Source organism: Bufo gargarizans, chromosome 1 (genome assembly GCF_014858855.1).
Source record: "Bufo gargarizans isolate SCDJY-AF-19 chromosome 1, ASM1485885v1, whole genome shotgun sequence".
In the NCBI taxonomy this organism is placed as follows: domain Eukaryota; kingdom Metazoa; phylum Chordata; class Amphibia; order Anura; family Bufonidae; genus Bufo; species Bufo gargarizans.
Window position 1 is genome coordinate 216,973,855 of NC_058080.1, and position 20,592 is coordinate 216,994,446.

General features: G+C 44.7%; 1 protein-coding gene across 2 annotated transcripts in view; it reads left to right on the forward strand.

Moving 5' to 3' along the window:
• Positions 1–20,592, forward strand: part of LOC122946004 (bifunctional heparan sulfate N-deacetylase/N-sulfotransferase 4-like) — a 754,569-nt gene that overhangs the window by 397,694 nt on the left and 336,283 nt on the right. For both annotated transcript variants that reach the window (XR_006391210.1, XM_044305313.1), the window contains exon 5: positions 11,550–11,735. Coding sequence is in view for 1 of the 2 variants with exons in the window: in XM_044305313.1 (XP_044161248.1) it covers positions 11,550–11,735 (186 nt within the window). In the remaining variant the exon portion in view is untranslated. The remainder of the gene's footprint in view (positions 1–11,549; positions 11,736–20,592) is intronic.

A 20,592-nucleotide genomic window follows, 5' to 3' on the forward strand; every position in this document is an offset into this window, starting at 1 on the left:
GCAGTCTGAGACCCAAGTCATGCAGCAGTCTCTTCAGCTTTTTGATGACTCTGCTAGCAGGGTTTCCCAGGGCCATCCACATAGCCCTGCCCCAGAAGTGGAAGAGATTGAGTGCACTGGTGCCCAACCACTTATGTTTCAAGATGAGTATATGGGAGGACCACCGCAGCACGTCTCGATGAGTGCCAACTGACAAGGAGGGCATAGGTGAAGACAGGGTGGAAGATGATGTGGAGGACGATGAGGTCCTCAACCCCACATGGAATTAAGGTCATGCTAGTGACCTGTGTAGTTCGGAGGAAGAGGCGATGGTCGCACAGAGCCACCAACACAGCAGAAGGGACCGAGCACACCAAAGACAGCTCCAAGGAAATCCCTGGCGTGAAAGTTCTTCAGATATTGTGCTAACGAAAAGACACATGTGTTTTGCACGCTGTGCAATGAGAGTCTGAAGTGAGGCATAAGCGTTCTCAACCTTAGCACAACCTGCATGACCAGGCATCTAAGTGCAAAGTACGAGCTGCAGTGGAGTAGACACCTCAAAAACAAAGAAAGGTCTCTGGCTCCTCCTGGTTCCTCTTTTGCTGCAGTCTCGGCCCCTTCATCCACCTCTGGAGTGACAGTGGTACCTTCCACCCCACAAACAGAGGATCTGCCAGCAGCAACACCACCTGGATCACCAAGCATCTCCACAATGTCCCACTGGAAGCAGTTCAGCTATCCATCTTCCAAGCATTGGAGCGGAAGAGGAAGTACCCCCCTACCCACCCACGATCCCTCGCCCTGAATGCCAGCATTTTAAAATGACTGGCCTTTGAAATGCTGTCATTCCGTCTAGTGGAGACGGAGAGTTTTAAAAGCCTTATGGCGGTGGCTGTCCCACAGTACGTCGTACCGAGCCGCACTACTTTTCCAGACGAGCCATCCCTTTACTGCACAACTAAGTAGGGGACAAAATCAGGCGTGCACTTCTCAACATCTGTGGCAAGGTCCACCTAACTACAGATACGTGAACCAGTAAGCACGGTTAGGGATGTGATATCTCCCTAAAGGTCCACTGGGTAAATGCAGTGGCGGCTGGGCATGAGGCGGATAGAAGTTTGGCGCATGTCCTTCCACCACGAGGATTGCAGGGCGCTTCATTGCCTCCTGTTGCTTCCTACTCCGCTTCCTCATCTTCTACCGCCTCCTCATCCGGTCAGCATAACACCTTTATGACCAACTTTAGCACAGCCAGGAGTAAACGACAGCAGGCAGTTTTAAAACGTATCTGTTTGGGGGAAAAACCTCACACCGTGCAAGAGCTGTGGATGCGCATGGAACAATAGACCGATGAGTGGTTAAGGCCAGTGAGCCTCAAGTCCAGCCTGGTGGTGTGTGATAATGGGCGAAATCTCGCAGCAGATCTGGGACTAGCCGGTTTGAATCACATCCCTTGCCTGGCACATGTGCTGAATTTGGTGGTGCAGAGGTTCCTTAAAAATTACCCGATATGTCAGAGCTGCTGCAGAAAATGCGGGCCGTCTGTGCAGCGCTTTCGGCATTCTCACCCCTGCTGCTGATCGACTGGCAGCGCTGCAGCGTAACTTCAGACTTCCCTCTTAACGCCTCATATGGCTCCGAGGGTGGGTTCCTGCACACACAAACACCAGGTACACAATTGTCAAGCCAGGGCACAGTTCTAGAGGATGATGAGGTGGAGGATGAGGAGATGGAGGAGGAGGAACCGTGTTCACAGCAGTGTGGCACCCAAACCAGTTCATGGCCATCACTGTTGCGTGGCTAGGGGGATACAGAGGACACAGACAATACACCTCACACAGAGGACAGCTTGTCATTGCCTCTGGGCAGCCTGGCACACATGAGCAATTACATGCAGCAGTGTCTCCACAACAACCGCTGAGTTGCCCACATACTAACTTGTGCTGATTACTGGGTGGCCACTGCTGCTGGATCCCCATTACAAGGACAACATACCGTCCTTAATTCCATCACTGGAGCGTGATCGTAAAATGCGCGAGTGCAAGCGCACGCTGGTAGACGCGCTGAGAGCCAGGGCACAGTGGAAGCACAAGGCAGAGGATGAGGAAGAGGTCGCCAACGCAGCTGGGGCACCGCCAGCACCTCAGAAGGCAGGGTCAGCATGGCCGAAATGGGGAAAAGCTTTGTCAGCATGCCACAACAACCAGCACCACCAGCTGATACGGAACGTCTTAGCAGGAGGCAGCATTTCACCAACATTGTGGAGCAGTATGTGTACACACGACTACACGTACTGAATGACGGGTCTGCCCCTTCCAACTTCTGGGTCTCCAAAATGGGCACATGGCCTGAGCTTGCCCTTTACGCCTTGGAGGTGCTGGCCTGCGTTGCAGCCAGTGTATTATCTGAACGTGTGTTTAGCACGGCAGGGGGCGTTATCACAGACAAGCGCAGCCGCCTGGCCACAGCCAATGTGGACAAGCTCACGGTCATAAAAAAAAAAAAGGCATGGATCCCACAGGACTTGTCCGTACCCTGTGCAGAATAGACATGTATACCGCCCTTACCCAGCCATAGTTATACTACAGCTCAATTGCTCATTGTTGTATTTTTGATATTTCCCACTCTTTAAAAATAATAAATAATAAAAATTAAAAATAAGCAAAAAAAACAGTATTGGCTACCTCGTCCTCCTCCACCGCCACTTCCTTCTACACCGCTACGTCCAGCGCCTCCTTAACCTCCTACTCCATATGGACCTCCACCTCATACATCAATTTATTATTTTTTATTTTTTATTTGTACATATTTTTTTATGTAATTTCACTAATTGGTCTGTTACATTTTTGGGTGAAATTAAAAAATCTTTGGCTGTGATATACCCCTACCACATAAAAAAAAAAAAAAACCGCTTTGCAGTAAATATATGTAAGTGAAGAAAAAATCTATATAAACTGAAGATATACCTTTTATTATTAATAATAAAATATATTTTAAGTGGGAAGGTGTTCCTGTGATATACCCCTGCTCTACCTAATAGGCAGGTAAACAAATTTCACTAATTTGTCTGTTACATTTTCGGTTGAAATTCACCAATGTTTGTCTATGATATACCGCTGCTCTACCTAGTAGGCAGGTAAACAAATTTCACTAATTTGTCTGTTACATTTTTGGGTGAAATTCACAAATTGTTGGCTGTGATATACCCCTGCTCTACCTAGTAGCCAGGAAAACAAATTTTACTAATTTGTCTGTTACATTTTTGGGTGACATTCACCAATTTTTGGCTGTGATATACCCCTGCTCTATCTAGTAGACAGTTTAAAAAAATTTCACACATTTTTCTGTTACATTGTGGGGTGATATTCACCAATTTTTGGCTGTGATATACTCCTGCTCTACCTAGTAGATAGGTTAATAAATTTCACAATTTTTTTCTGTTACATTCTTAGGTGACATAATCCATTTTTGGCAATGAAAACCCCCTGCTCTGCATAGGTGACAGGGACTTAAATTTGTAAAATTTGTCTTTAATTGACCCTTTAATTAGATCCTTCTGCTTTACTAACTTGTCCTACAATTCAGCTTGATCACATAGCAGCCATTGACCTCCCTTGGATGTGATCTCCCTATCTCATGCTCCCTCTACGCCATGGAACCCTGATTCGCCTCTAACCGTCATCAACATGATAGGTGCAGAAAAGAACATCGAAAGTTGATAGCAGCAGATATCCAATTGGATCGTAGACATCACAGGGACATGTGACATGGTGGAGCAGTATGTGTGCATACGCCTATACGTACTGACTGATGGGTCTGCCCCCTTCAACTTCTGGGTCTACAAATTAGGCATATGGCCTGAGCTTGCCCTTTACGTCTTGGAGTTGCTGTCCTGCCCTGCAACCAGTGTATTGTCTGAACGTTTGTCTAGCACGGCTGGAGGGGGTTATGACAGGTTATATTTCCCAATGTTTTGGGGTGTACCCTAATTTAAACAATAAAAATAAAACCAAAAAAGCTGTGTAGGCTACCTCCTCATCCTCCACCGCCGCTTCCACCTACACCGCCACATCAACCGCCTCTTCCACCTCCTACTCCATATGGACCTCGTCCTCCAAGATCAAGATTATTATTTTTTATTTTTATGTATGTTATGTTATTTTAAGTAATTTTCCTATCCATATTCGTTTGCAGAGCACTTGCCATGTTCTTAATCACATTTTGCTGCCATTTGCAGCCATCTAGCCCTTTCCATTACCTTTTTACAGCCTTTTTAGTGCTCAAAAGTTTTGGTCCCCATTGACTTCAATGGGGATTCAGGTTTGGGGATCAAGAATATATTTTTTTTGCCTGTTGTTTTTATTGATATTGTTTTTGTGTACATGTGACTTTTTAATAATTTTAAAGGGTTTTAGTCCCCTTAGAGAGCCTGTGATTATTTGATAGCTTGTACTGTTCACAGTAATGCATTGTTATAATGGTGGTTCATTCATCACCGTTGTTCTGCACGCACAGATCTCAACATCTTGTGGGTGTGAATTAAGCCATTATGTTTGGTGTCTCACCTCAGTTTGATTCTGCGAGGGTTACTCTTCCTTGCTTTGTGTGTCTGCACCTGTTTGACTCATGTTTGTTTGCTCTGCTAGTTTCTCAGTTGTGTGTTCTGCTCTGGCCACGCAATTTCATATTCTATTGGATCTTTGCACATTTTGTTTGTGTCTGGACTCTGTGAAGATTGTATTTGGATCTGTTTGCTGTCTGCTGGCTTTCTGACTTTATCTGGTGTCTTAGTTTTGTTTGTCATGTTCTTGAGCATGTTCCATGTGTGGTGTGAATTCTGTCCTAGTTTTGGTTGCCAACGAATTCCTAAGTTCTACTTGTTTTCTGATCTGCATTTCCAGGTTTCTGATACTGGACCTGCTATGTCTGAATGGTTCCCTACAGTTCTGTGTCTGTTCTATGTTGCTAGATTTCTGCTCTTGTATCTGCTAAACTGTGTACTGAAGTTTGTTCTCTGGATTTTGCATGTTGTTTGCCATTTTTGTACTCAGTATAATTCTCTATATGATCCTTCTTGTGTGTCCTGTGTCCTGCACTGATGATCCTGACTGTTGTGTCAGCTGCCCACTGCACTTGGAATATTATAAGATGTAGCAGTTTGGTGGCTTCCCTGCAGCAAAGTCCAGATCCCTGTATAGGGATTAAAGGTTGAATATCAGGGGACCTCTAGCATATTGCCTTCGTGTCTAGGCCGACATCAAACTGGTTAGTTGGCACAGTGGTTCCACAACCATTGTCCATTACATGCTTCTGTATTGCTGTACAAATTTTACCAGCAGTCTATTAAACCTTGCCAAAGATAGGTTATACGGTAATAAATGCTGTATTGTGGCAGACCATCAGAAGACCCACAGCTGCCATATCAATCAATAGTTACCCTGCATGACCTTACATTGCAGTGATGTGGATCTGAGGACAAAAGAAGCTTGCTTCATCTGCCTAACCATTCAGATGAAACGATTACTATTTACCAGGTCCAGGATGACAGCTAACCCTGATCCTGACTGCTGCCAGCAGGAAATAGCTGTGTAGAACAGCTGGCGTCCCTAAATTACTTAGCAACCAGTGATGTATATATGTGTTCACTTGTCACTAAGAGGTTAAAATAGAATCATTAAGAGTAATGAAGGAGGCTGGATGATAAAAAATGTGTGGTGGTATTGAGTTATAAGTAAAAGCTTTCATTGCAACATCCACTTAGATAACTTTTCTGGTAATATGGTTCCCCAAGCCCAGGAGATACATGTGCGTATAATGCAACTCCCAATGTAAAATAGAAATGATCAGAGAAGTAAAAATTGCAGAAGATTATCTAATTGATCACAAAGAATAAATTGAGTAGAAATATTGCAATAATTATAATAGGGAATCAAATAGTTTATGTCCAAATAGTTCAGTGCCATATGACAACCTTTATTTTATGTATGATCTCTTCTTTCATAACCTCTTTAGATGGAATTAATACTTTTATCTTTGGGACATAAAACCTGTGTCCCCTATAATTTCCCATTTTTGTACTGTCGCATTGCGCTATGCTCAGTTAGACAAGACTCACTAACGATAGTATAATAAAATCTGGATAAAAAGAAGATCATGTTGCGGTTTTAAAGCCTCAATTTTCTAAGGTGTTAAAATCACTCAACTGTTATTCTCAAACAATATTTAAATGTACAAAACAGCCCATAAAATGACAGGTTTGAATTGAAGGTCAGTATATCCTTTCCTATCCACTTGTGCTATGCAGGTTAGAGAAAAATGCTATATTTTAATGTTTTCAATTTGTTTATGATATGTTATGAGGTTATTAGAAGGGAATTCTCCTTTGAATTTCTTTTGGTACATTAGATTGTTTGGAAAAAGATATTAATCTGTAAACTGGGTTTCTTTACTTTTCAAATTTACTGATCATTGCTCCAGAAATTAAAGAAGATTTCCACTTAGTAATCAAAACATTAAAAAAAATGAACTTTACAGATAAATTCAATGTTCATTAATTCATAATTCTCAGTATAAACTATTTTTTAACAAGTGACATACTTGCTGCCAGTTGCTGAAAGGCTAATTTAAAATTGACTACCAGTATAATGGTAGATCCTAATATCGCTTTTTGAAGAATGGCAACAAAATAGGAAAATCTGTAATGAATTTTTATCACTAAAACCTTAAAATATTCCTGTAATAAAAAAATGAATATACCGTATTTTTCGCCCTATAAGACGCACAGGTCCATAAGACGCACCTAGGTTTTTGAGGAGGAATGTAAGAAAAAAAATATTTTTAACCAAAAGGTGTGCTTTTGGTGGGCTTTGATCTACTGGTAGCCTGTGAATGACATTATTATGGGGGTCTGTAGATGGCACTGTTATGGGGGTCTGTAGATGGCACTGTTATGGGGGTCTGTGGATGGCACTGTTATGGGGGTCTGTGGATGGCACTGTTATGGGGGTCTGTAGATGGCACTGTTATGGGGGTCTGTGGATGGCACTGTTATGGGGATCTGTGGCTGACACTGTTATGGGGCGTCTGTGGATGGCACTGTTATGGGGGCATCTGTGGATGGCATGGCACTGCTATGGGGGATCTGTGGATGGCATGACACTGCTTTGGGGGATCTGTGGATGACAGATAAATAGCATCTTATTCTATTTGACATCCACAGATCTCCCCCCATAACAGTGTCAGCCACTGTGAATGACCCCCAATATAGGGGCTGGGGGCTGGCATCTACACTAGTTTTTAAATGGCAGCAGGGGGCCCAGTGCAGTCATTGAATTCTATTGCACCTGGTCCCGCTCACTGTACTAATGGTATCTGTAACTGCAGGCAGGCAGTGGTTAACTATACATATGTTCGATCCAGCACTGAGCAGCCTGTACTTACGATCATAGCAGGCTGGAGGCAGGAGGCTGGGCGGGCGGACACTGGCAGCATAACTTCCTACGTCACGTGCCTGCGACGCCTGCTTCATTCATAAAGTGGGTGGAGCAGGCACGTGATGTAGGAAGTTACGCTGCCAGTGCCCGCCTGCCCAGCCTCCTGCCTCCAGCATCCAGCCTGCTATGATCGTAAGTACAGGCTGCTCAGTGCTGGATTGAACATATGTATAGTTAACCATTGTCTGCCTGCAGTTACAGATACCATTAGTACAGTGAGCGGGGCCCGGTGCAATAGAATACAGTGGTGTATCAGTGTAAAAATGGCAGCCTACGCCCCATAAGATGCACTGCCATTTTCCTCCCACTTTTTTTTGGGGGGGGGGGGGGGGGGAGTGTGTCTTATAGAGCGAAAAATACTGTATACCAAAATTTATATATTTGACGCCAGAAGGCTAGGCAACCGAATGGTGGGCAATATTGTGGATTATTTTACGTGCTAGTACTGGCATACTATTACCATACTGCTGTGGGCACCATCAGTATTGGGTGCCTAAAGTGTCTTGATAACATTACTTTCCTAACAATGCACTATGCCTAACGTGGGAAATATCTGGATGTTAACCTTAGTAGATGAGACCTGGAGGAAAACAATGACTTCAATGACAGTGACCCTAATATGCAACTTCAGCAAATGCATCCATATATGTGCCTATTTTAATTCTGTTGTATGTAAGAATTGCATATGGCTTCTGTAAATACAAGGCCTATGACTCCTACAATCTAATAATGCAACCCTAAACCCTACACAATGTCCTTTCTTATTTGGGTTAATTTACTTGTGCCCAGTGCTAAGGCAAGTGATTGGATGTTTGATTGTCAGTGGTGATGTGTGCATGAATTGCACATGAATCCTGAGGCTCAGCAGTCATGTGCTATTTGTGCACATGCTGCCACTGAGGCCATCCATTAACCATAATTCTTCATATACATGTTGTGGGGATTTGCTCTAGTAGACAGGCTAGCGGATACAGTATAGAGGCAACCAAAGTCTTTAACTTAAACATTTCAGTGTTTTATTCACACATAAGGAAAAACAAAAAGTGACATTTTGCAGTCTAGGTGTTTGTTCACAGTATGAAAAGTCAACAGAACAAAAACCTTATCCTGGTTTGCAGTTTCTCCACCTGTGGTCCGCAGCAGGCTTTAGGGGCCTGTTTCTCAGCAAGCGGTTCCCAGTCCTTTTGCACGGCGCAAGTTTTCAGATCCCAAAACACACAGGGACTGACAGCGCTCCACTGTCAGAGAGGAGTAATCCACACCCAGCTGAGACTGCTGGCTGGGTTTGATATAGTACAGTAAAGACCCGGCATGAAGCGTGGGGAGCAGCCACCCACCCAGCACTTTGGCTACTCCCAGTAAGAGCCGGCCCGTATCAGCTTACAGTCATACTTAAATAGCAACGTGTCAACCAGCACTAGCTGCCGCTTGAAAATACTGGCTCTAACTTCACCGAGGCCAGGAACCTTGGTGACACATACCTTCTGTCAACGACGGACCCTTGTGCCTTCCTACAATGTATATAGCATGTCATTACTTCTGGTCCAGTAGAGAATGGAGCCATATAAATGGATTGGTGGGACTGGCAAAGGTGTTTTTTGTTGTTGTTGTAACAGTGTCCAGCCAACCCCTTTTATTGAGAAACTGTCAGGTGAGTGCAAAGTATAGTAGAGGGAAAAAAGCTGAGCTCTTATAATAAGCCTCAATAATAAATAAGCCTCAAAAAAGTACGTTGCTTAGTGGCGTCGCAGGTCCCAATGGTGAAGTGGGTACAGTTCACACAGGTGAAAGTATTTCTTTTGATTGGACCCCGCTGCCTCAGAAGTCACAGGAAATCCACAATCAAAGCCAGCAAGATAATCACGGACATGGGGAAGCAGACAGGCCAGTCAAAGCCTCTCCTCCTCTCCTTTCCAAGCTTCTATGGAACACCAAAATTGCATCCAATAGTGAAGTACCGTCATGCAAATTGGAGTAAGAAATGGTTTTATTATACTCACAATGTACAAGTATACCCCTGACAAAGCTCGACTGAGCAAAACCCGGGTCGGGTGATTGATCCATTGTATACTGCCTGTATATACTTGTACATTGCGAGTATAATAAAACCATTTTTTACTCCAATTTGCATGACGGTACTTCACTATTGGATGCAATTTTGGTGTTCCATAGAAGCTTGGAAAGGAGAGGAGGAGAGGCTTTGACTGGCCTGTCTGCTTCCCCATGTCCGTGATTATCTTGCTGGCTTTGATTGTGGATTTCCTGTGACTTCTGAGGCAGTGCGGTCCAATCAAATGAAACGCTGACACACAGTGATTGACAACCTTGTGTGTCTACACAATGATGCAAGAATTGTCAAAACACTGTTTGTGAAATCAGACTTAAAGGGGTTATCTGAAGTCTAATGCATTCCCCCCAATGTCCGGGCCCCTCATATAGATCATACTTACCCCACTCCCCGACTCTCCTGATCCCAGCACAGTCTGCGTTGAATCTCCCCATTTCACGGATCAAAACATCTGGCGACAGGGAGTGCAGCCAAGAGCAGGCCTCAACAAGTACGAGGCTCAGCACCGGCACGGCCTGCTATTGGCTGTCCCCCCCCCCATCGCCAGATGTTTTGATCCACGTGACAGGGAGATGCAGTGGGGGCTGTACAGGGATCAGGAGCAATGTGGGTGCCAGGGAGCAGGGTAAGTATGATTTATATGAGGGACCCGGGCATTTTTGAGCAAGTTTTAGACATTGGATAATCCCTTCAAGGTCCCTTTACACAGGACAATATTAGAGAGGATTGTCGGGAAGGAAGGGTTCCTTCCCAACAATCTGCTGATGGCTAGTGGAGGAAATCGCTGCATGTAAGGGAGGAGATATCACTAATGCCATCGGTCTTCCCCATAAGGACTCGGTGTTTGCCAGCAGAAGATCTTGTTTTCATGGCACGATCTGCTGCCAGTAAACAATCATTTTTGCATGTGCACAAACCATCAGATAACCTGCATTTTGCTTGTTCATCGGGTAATCAGCGGTACATTTACACCGCCCGATCATAGCTAACGAGTGTTTAAATGAATGCTCGTTAGCCATAATGTATGCGATTCTCGGCCTGTGTAAACGGCCCTTTAGGGTGCCGGCATTACAAATCAATATCCACAGCTACAGTTCTTTATGAGTTATCTGAACAACAAATCAAGATATAAAGCAAATTCATTCAGCCATACAAGATTGGGTATGGTTGAATGAATGTGCTTTGGATGCCATGTGAAAAGCCGCAGTGCCTGAAATTATCTTATCCGTCAGTAAGAGCAATCTCTGTTTTTCCCACTATTTAGACAATAAGAACCTGAATAAACACATAAACAATATAACTAATTTAAATGTATTGCTTGTTTGTTAAAGAAGCATGTTTTACAACCCCATAGCCTCAAAGTAAACCGCAATCTAAGTCTTAATAACTGGTTGAATTCTTTCACATCAGTATTTTTGAACTTTAACCCTCTCTCTCTGTGGTATTGGGACATTTTTCTTACCTTTGACATAGACAAATAAAACCCAAATTACAGATAATAATAATAATAATAATAATAATAATAATAATGATAATGACACCCCAATACCCATATATTTCTGAGCAGACGCTATGCACATGTGAAAAATCATGGTAGCGCTTTATATTCATGGGCGTCTCATGCAATTTTGCATCAAAGTGCATCATTTTGTAAAATATTTATGTTTCAACATTCAAATTGATTGTCTGAGGCAGGCAGATCTCCTTGAAGTAAAACACATCCCAAAATCAATGTTCAAGATATGAATGCACATGAGCTCAGCAATTTTTGGAAGTCCCATGGTGGTGAATGGCGGGGTAGTTGTGCATGTGCTTGTTATTCTGATTTCACTTTGGTGCCCCGTTCTTGAGATAGGAGTAGGTCCCAGAGGTGAGATCCATACCTATGAGACATTAATGGTATATCCTAATAATATATTATACATTTCCAAATGGGAATAACCCTTTAACCTTTGAGTTGGTTTGTGTGTAGGAATCCAAATAAAGCTTGTTCCTTTTCTTTTTAGGAGCGTGGTATTCCAACAGACATGGGTTATGCAGTGGCTCCACATCACTCAGGTGTCTATCCAGTACATGTGCAGCTATATGAAGCCTGGAAGAGGGTATGGGGCATCAAAGTGACAAGCACTGAGGAATATCCACACCTGAAACCTGCACGGTACAGAAGGGGTTTCATACACAATGGCATAATGGTAATTATTCTTGATTTTGCATATTTCATTAAACTAAAACTGATATTAATGTAAAAAAACTACATAACAACCACTACGTTGATGTCAATATTAGAATATGTGTGTCACACAGACAAATAACTCATTAAATAGCACACATATAGTATAACTCAATCTTTATTCTTTAAAAGAGAATAAATAAGTACATAATACAGCAAAAAAACAAATGCATATAATGGTAGCAGTGCAGGAATGTACTGCGACAAGCATAAAACCACCGTCCCTCCAACAATAATAACTCCTATGGCATGTTTAGTGCGGTATACATCGGTATATGTATATATCAGCACCGCAGAGGGGCAAATGTATTTTTTCTTTTTGCGCTAATACACATCACAAAAGGCTTTACAAGAAATAACCACAACGCTGAGCGGCGAATATATTTTTATCTTTTTTCGCTAAAACACCACACAAACGCTTTTACTACAGATTACTGCACCGCAGAGTGGAAATTTTTTAAATATTTTTTTTTTAGTTAATACATATCACAAAAGGCATAACAAGAAATAATTGCACCTTTGAACAGCAAATGTATTTTTTCTTTTTCCGCTAAAACACCACACCAAAGTCTTTACTACAGAGAAGTGCACCACAGAGAGGCAAATGTATTTTTTTCTTTTTGTGCTAATACACGTCACAGAAGGCTTCACAAGAAATAACTGCAACGCTGAGCAGCAAATGTATTTTTTCTTTTTGCACTAATACACATCACAAAAAGCTTAACAAGAAATAACTGCACCGCAGAGCGCCAATTGTATTTTTTCTGTTTGCACTGTGGGGATTCGCTCTGGTAGTTAGAATAAGCGGGTGCAGTACATAAGCAAAATGCAAGTTCGTAATTCAAACTTTCCTTTTTATTCACACATGGTGTCAAAAAAATTCACTTTTGCAGTGTTGGTGTCACTTCACACCTAGTTTCAAGTTAATATAACAAAAAGTCACCCTGGTGGCAGTTCTGCCTCAGAAAGTCCAAATACAGGCTTTAGGTGGCCTGGTCCCCTGAGACACGGGTATCAGCTCTCCAGCCCAGCACAGGCCTCAGATCTCAGGCACACAGACATGGCTTCTGAGCCCAGCTGCCTATTTAAGGAAAGCAAGGTGCTGCCAAAACCCAGACCGGCACTTAAAATCCTATCCAGTTTTTGACCTCACCTGGCTGTAAATCAGCCCAGCAGCACATGCTGGTAGGAAAATACCTGTTTTCCCAGACCAAACCTCACACTTTTTCACAGTGCTAATACATGTCACAATAATCTTAAGAAATAACTGCACCGCTGAGCGGTAAATGTATTTTTTCTGTTTCTGCTAAAACACCCCACCAAAGCCTTTTCTACAGAGAAGTGCACCGCAGAGCGGCAAATGCATATTTTCTTTTTGCGCTAATACACGTCACAAATAGCTTAACAAGAAATAACTGCATCACAGAGCAGCAAATGTATTTTTTCTTTTTTCGCTAATAAATATCACAGAAGGCTTTACATGAAATAACTAGACTGCTGAGCGGCAAAGATATATTTTTATTTTCTGCTAAAACGCCCCACAGAAGCCTTTACTACCGATTACTGAAGAGTGGAAAATGTATTAATTTTTTTGCGCTAATACATATCACAAACGGCTTTACAAGAAATAACTACACCTCTGAGTGGCAAATATATATATATATTTTTTCCTCTAAAACGCTCCACAAAAGCCTTTACTACAGATTACTGCACCACAGAGCTGCATTTTTATTTCATTTTTTTTGTGCTAATACCGTACATGTCACAGAAGGCTTTACATTAAATAACTGCACCAATGATTGGCAAATATATTTTTTTGTTTTTCCGCTAAACACCCCACAAAAGCCTTTACTACAGATTACAGCACCGCAGAGCGGCAAATGTATTTTTTCTTTTTTCGATAATACATGTCACAGAAGGCTTTACATGAAATAACTACACCGCTGAGCGGCAAATATATATTTTATCTTTTTCCACTAAACACCCCACAAAAGCCTTTACTGCAAATTACTGCATTGCATAGTAGGGCTGCACGATATGGGAATTTTGTGCGATTGCGATTAGGGCCCTAAAAATTGCAATAACGATATGCGATACGATATTTGTTTTTATTTTTTTTATAATATTTTTATTGATTTTCCAAAAAAAGAAGGAACAAGGGGTAACAGGGCCCCAAGGCATAGGCACGCAGGCCTGACTGACAAAACATGTAAGTACATAGTGAAAATACAGAAATACAGCGTTGACCGTACATGAAAATCTTTAGAGAGGCGTACAGACTAGTAATGAGGAGAGGTTTAGGCATCAAAGGATTAAGATAATCAGACAAATTGGAGTGTGCTAAGATAAGACTGTGATTAAGATGAGAGTTTGAGTAGGGCGCTAGGCCATGTGTCAACAGGAGGAGCATTGCATAGGATAATCCCAGACCCAACCTATAGCTATGAACCTGAGGAGGAATCGTGTGAAATGTCAGGCGGATGGAGAGGAGGAGTAACTCCCATAGTCTTAGATTCAGTGCAGAGTTATAAGGGGTTCACTATGTCTTTAGGAGCCCTGTATTTGTCACAAAGAGACCAGTTTTTGAGAAAGACCCTATGAGTACGTGTTTCCCAGGAGGACAGTTCCTGAAAATCTATGGAGCTGGTCCATTTTCTGGATCCATTGCTCCATGTTTGGAACCAGGGATTGCAGCCATAATCTAGGGAGTAGAAGACGGGCAGCTGTTAGCATTTGAGAGAAGACAAAGGGCGGTTTTGAATGAGGCTTTCCTTGGGAGATGGAAAGAAGGGCAAGCTGAGGAGACGGTGATATAGAGGTACCACAAATCTTGTTAGCAGTAGCAAAGATTTCATTCCACCACTTGTGTATGGGGGGACATCCGAAGCAGATTCAGAGTAGATAGAAGTCTTATCTGGAGTATTATACCATCTAGTAAGAATTTTATAGCAGTTTTCCTGTATTCGGACACAGCGGGAGGCCCCATGGGGGGATTCAAGGAGTTTAGGGAGGGAGTCGTATGGGACAACAATGTTCAAATCCAGTTCCCATTGCTTTACAAAAGACGGTTTGGCTAACATTGGTGGATGTCGCAGTTTACCATAGATCTGTGAAATGGGCTTCCCAGGAGTAGAGTGGTGGGAGATTAATGATTCGAACCAGACTAATGGACGTGTCAGATCCCCTATTTTGATATGTTGTTTTAAATAGGCCCTGAGGTATGTGATAGAAAAAAAATCACACGGGTGAGGGTTTAGTAGAGCATTTGTGGCTTCTTGATCCATCCATTCCCCAGAGGGGAGGGAAAGTGAAGTTATAGGTATCGGGGAGGACCTCAGCCCATGAGAAATCGAGGTTCTTAGGGAAGGGGGAGCAGTGCCGAGTATGTATTTTACTGTCAATAAAGGGGAGGGATAAGGGATGGAGCAATGTGAGGATGAGAGCAATTTCCAAGCCTCCAGAGTAGCTTTAATGATTGGGTAATGGTTCATTGAGTCAGGGAGGACCGATTGGTGACCTAGGAGTTCCCTAGGTGATCCGTTCAGTATATCTATTTCAGTTTCTACTGCTGAAGAAGGTGATGAGGGAAGCAGCCAAGCAACTGCTCGAGAGAGAAGAATGGCCTTGCCATATAATTCAGGGTTTGGGAGACCTATTCCCCCTGCTTGCCTGGGTTTAGTGAGAAGAGAAAAATAAAGTCTCGCTTTCCTCCCACTCCATATGAAGGATCTGATTTTTTTTTTTATAATTACGTTGCAATAATGTTTAGGAACGGGGATAGGTAGAACTTGCTGCAAGTAAGTGAGGCGGGGAAGGATTAATGACATAAGAAGATTTTTACGGCCAAACCAAGATAATGTTGGATTTGACTGGGCCAGATTATCAATGGCTTTAAAAATAGAAATTCTTAAGGGGGTGTAGTTGAGGGAGAAAAGGTTGTATATGTTGGGACTAATTTTGACTCCTAAGTACGTAATACTAGGGGAGGACCAGTTAAATGGGGAGTCGACCATTAATTGGTGTTGGGTGGATTGGGGAATGCCCGAGCAAAGGACTATGTCATGGTCTTACCTCCTTGCTGTCCTCCTTCGTTTGACATGTGCTGGCGGCCATCTTGGTTTCTGGGTTTCTTGTAGCCTCCCACCCTGCGGCTCCTCCTTCCCACTGGGAGGAGCTGGATGCCTAGCTCATATATATAGGAGGTCTGTGGCTTCAGTTCCTTGCTTGGTCCTCCTGTGCTCACATGCTTCTAAGACTGCTGCTGCTTCTGGTTCCTGATCCTGGCTTCGTCTGACTACCCTGCTGATTCCTGATCCTGGCTTCGTCTGACTACCCTGCTGATTCCTGATCCTGGCTTCGTCTGACTACCCTTCTGGTTCCTGATCCCTGGTTTCGCAAGACCCTGCTTCGGTTTAGCCATCCGTTTGGACTTTTGCCTTACAGCTTTATTTTCAATAAAGCCTTCTTATTTCCACTCATCTCTTGTTGTACGTCTGGTTCATGGTTCCATGACATTAGGACCAAGCCATGAATTCTGACGGTACAGGGCCATCCTCGCTACCTACGCTGGTTGCCAGACTTGATCAGCAGGATCACCTGTTGGGTCGGTTCGCTGTGGCGTTGCAAACCCTGCTTGAACGCACGGCTCATTTAGCTTCCGTTGCCGATGGGTCGGTTGTCGCTCCTGGGCCCGCTCCTACTGCCGCTCCGGTTGTTGCGCCAGAGTCTACCCCGACACCTGTTGCTGCGCCTGCGGTGTTTCGGGGTATGACCGGTTCTGCCCCCCTTCCACAGCGCTTTGGGGGAGAGCCAACTCAGTGCCGAGGTTTCCTTAACCAGGTGGGCATTTACTTCGAGTTGCTGCCACATGCCTTTCCTACTGAGAGATCAAAGGTGGGCTTCTTGATCTCGCTGCTCTCGGACAAGGCCTTGGCCTGGGCCAGCCCTTTATGGGAGAACAACAATCCGGTGGTTGCCGAGTTTTCTGGTTTTGTTGCTTCTCTTCGGAAGGTATTCGATGTGCCGGCTCGTGCTGCCTCTGCTGCGAAGCTCCTTATGTCCATCAGACAGGGTTCACGATCCGTAGCTGAATACGCCATTGAGTTTCGTACCCTGGCAGCAGAGGTGGGCTGGAATAATGAGGCTCTGGTCGCTGCTTTCTCTCATGGTCTCTCGGATGCCTTGAAGGATGAGGTTGCAGCTAAGGACCTACCAGTGGAGCTCGAGTCTCTTATTTCTTTCCTGATTTTGATTGACACCAGACTCAGGGAGAGACCTTCCTTTAACCACCTCCGGACCGCCTAACGCGCCGATGCGTCCGGAAGGTGGTTGCTTTTCTCCTCCTGGACGCATCGGCGCGTCATCTCGCGAGACGCGAGATTTCGCCGCAGCCGGCCCGCACATGCGCATCGCGGGCCGGCATTTCTTCGAGAAGCATTTCGTCAGGACCTGCCAGCCAGCGATCATTGGCTGGCAGGTTGCTGATTTTCAAAAAAGCCAATCACAGAGCAGTATAGCAGATCATATTAGTAAATATGATCTGTTATATGGCTGCCTGCTCCTCTGCTGGTTCTTTTCGTCGGTTGGATCCAGCAGAGGAGCAGGCTTCACAGTGAGTACACCAACAGTACATACTTAGCCCCAGATCACCCCCCTGAACCCCTATTAACCCTTTGATCACCCCTTCTAGCCCCTGTCAATCACTAGTGAAAGGAAAAAAAGTGATCAGTGCAAACTGTCACTTTTTTTTTCACTGGTATTGACCGTTAGGTTTTAGGTATAGTTTAGGTCCCTTGGTTAGGTAGTTAGGGATCAGTTAGCGCCCAGCCCACCGCACCGCAGTCCGTTATTCGCTGATTAGCGTATCGCTAATCAGCATTTGTACTTTTATAGTATCTGGAAGTGATCAAAACTGATCACGGTCAGATCTATAACTGTATTAGTGTCACTTTAGGTTCGCCCTCCACCCAAAACGCAGTGTTTGCCCGATCAGGCCTGATCGGTCGCCCACACGTGCGTTCGCCCACACCCGCCCCACCGCAGTGACAAAAAAAATTTTTTTTTGATCGCTGCACATCCACTTTACACGCACTGCGGCGATAAAAAAATCACTTTTGATATTTTTTATCAACCGCAGCGGCCTCCGGTACTTCGCTAGCCTCCCCTTTGTAAGACAGGCTTGCTTTTTTTACCTGGGTAGTCTCAGGGAATACCCCTAAATTTAGTTGCCCACATGTCAAACAGGGGGTATTCCTCTGAAGAGGCCTACAGGCTTCTGACCCAGTCGGATGAGGAGTGGGAACCCTCATCTGATGAATCCAGCGGGTCAGAATACGAACCTGTAGAAAGCAGCGGCTCTCTGACCCAAAGTTCGGACGAGGAGGCTGAGGTCCCTGATAGAACCAGGCGTACCCGGCCCCGTGTTGCTAGACCGCAGGTTGCGCAGGATCCGCTTCAAGAGCATCAGAGTGGGGCTGGTGCTGCCGGATTACGTGGTGAGGCATACACCAGCAGCCCAGCCCATCCTGGACCTAGTACCAGCACTGCCGTACAACCTGGTGAAGTAGCGAGCACCAGAAGGGCAGTTGAAGCTGGTACGGTGGCACGAGCAGTAGTGACCCCGTCGCAGCCACCGCAAAGACGTGCCCGTAGAGCCCCTAGAATCCCAGAGGTGCTGGCAAACCCTGATTGGCAGCCCCCAACTTCAGCCGCACCTGTAGTTCCCCCTTTCACCGCCCAGTCTGGAGTTCGGGTTGAGACGGCTCAGATCGGTTCGGCCCTGGGATTTTTTGAGCTGTTCTTGACTGCGGAGCTTTTAGACTTAGTCGTGGCAGAGACAAACCGGTATGCCACACAATTTATAACCGCTAACCCGGGAAGCTTTTATGCCCAGCCTTTCCGGTGGAAACCAGTCCAAGTTTCCGAATTTAAAACTTTTCTGGGCCTCCTCCTCAACATGGGCCTGACAAAAAAACATGAATTGCGGTCATATTGGTCCACGAACCCAATTCATCACATGCCCATGTTCTCTGGTGCAATGTCCAGGACACGATTTGAGACCATCCTGCGTTTCTTGCACTTTAGTGACAACACCGCCTCCCGTCCCAGAGGCCACCCTGCTTTTGACCGGCTCCACAAAATTCGGCCCCTCATAGACCATTTCAACCAGAAATTTGCAGATTTGTATACCCCTGAGCAAAACATCTGCGTAGACGAGTCCCTAATACATTTTACCGGGCGCCTTGGCTTCAAGCAATACATCCCAAGCAAGCGCGCCCGGTATGGGGTCAAATTGTATAAGCTCTGTGAAAGGGCCACAGGCTATACCCACAAATTTCGTGTCTATGAGGGAAAAGATCAGACCCTGGAGCCGGTCGGTTGCCCTGACTACCTGGGGAGCAGTGGGAAGATAGTTTGGGACTTGGTGTCACCCTTATTCGGCAAGGGGTACCATCTTTATGTGGACAATTTTTACACAAGTGTGGCCCTCTTTAGGCATTTGTTTCTAGAACGGATTGGCGCCTGTGGTACCGCGCGAACTAGTCGCGCGGGCTTCCCCCAACGGCTCGTTAGCACCCGTCTTGCAAGGGGGCAGAGGGCCGCACTGTGTAACGAAGAACTGCTCGCGGTGAAATGGAGAGACAAGCGTGACGTTTACATGCTCTCCTCCATTCACGCAGACACGACAATACAAATTGAGCGAGCAACCCGTGTCATTGAAAAGCCCCTCTCAGTCCACGACTATAACCTCCACATGGGAGGGGTCGACTTCAATGACCAGATGTTGTCTCCGTATTTAGTTTCCCGCAGAACCAGACGCTGGTATAAGAAGGTGTCTGTATATTTGATTCAATTGGCGCTGTATAATAGTTTTGTTCTCTACAGTAAGGCTGGGAGAACTGGATCCTTCCTCAAATTTCAGGAAGAGATCATTGAGAACCTCCTGTATCCAGAAGGTTCCGTGCCCCCATCCACCAGTGTAGTTAGCCGTCTACACGAGCGACATTTCCCCAATGTCGTTGCTGGTACCTCAACCCAACCGTCACCCCGAAAAAGATGTCGTGTCTGTAGCAGGAGTGGAATAAGGCGTGACACCCGGTATTTCTGTCCTGACTGTCCCGACCACCCTGCCCTATGCTTAGGGGATTGTTTCCGAAAGTACCACACACAGGTACACCTAGCATAGGGATCATCTCACCAGGATAGGCACACAGGGCTATTAGGGCCCATTCACTCACACAGCTGCTGCAAACGTCTCCTTTCACATGGGACAAAGTGCATAACGCACTTCGCCACATCTTTGGGCGATTTGCGCTTTGCACATTGACCCATGGGGGAGGAGAGGTTTGTTCTATAAAGGTAAAAAAACAAAAAAAAAACAAAAAAAAAAACAGGTAAGCAAACAGGTTAATGTTTAGTTCCAAAAGTTAAAGTTAAATGTTCTGTTCCAAAGTTAATAAAATTATTGCGTTGTGGCCTGGTTTTTTCTTTTTTTTTTTTTTTGTCTTTTTACCTTCCAGGTGGACCAACCGATGAACTAGCTGCAGCACCGATGTGCATTCTGACAGAAGCATTGCGCTGCTGTCAGATTACACGCAAGTCGGTGTATGCGGCGCTGCAAGACGGGATTTTCTCCTCTGCAGTGACAGATACGTTTGCCGAAGCATACGAGCTGAGGAGGAGGCGGCGTTCCTATGCTTTGGCAAGCACTTTGTATGTATATATATATATATATAAAAAAAAAAAATCCCGGCAATGATTTATTCATCCACATCGATTGATGCGAATGGAGAAATCTGGTTTGCCAGGGCATACGAGCT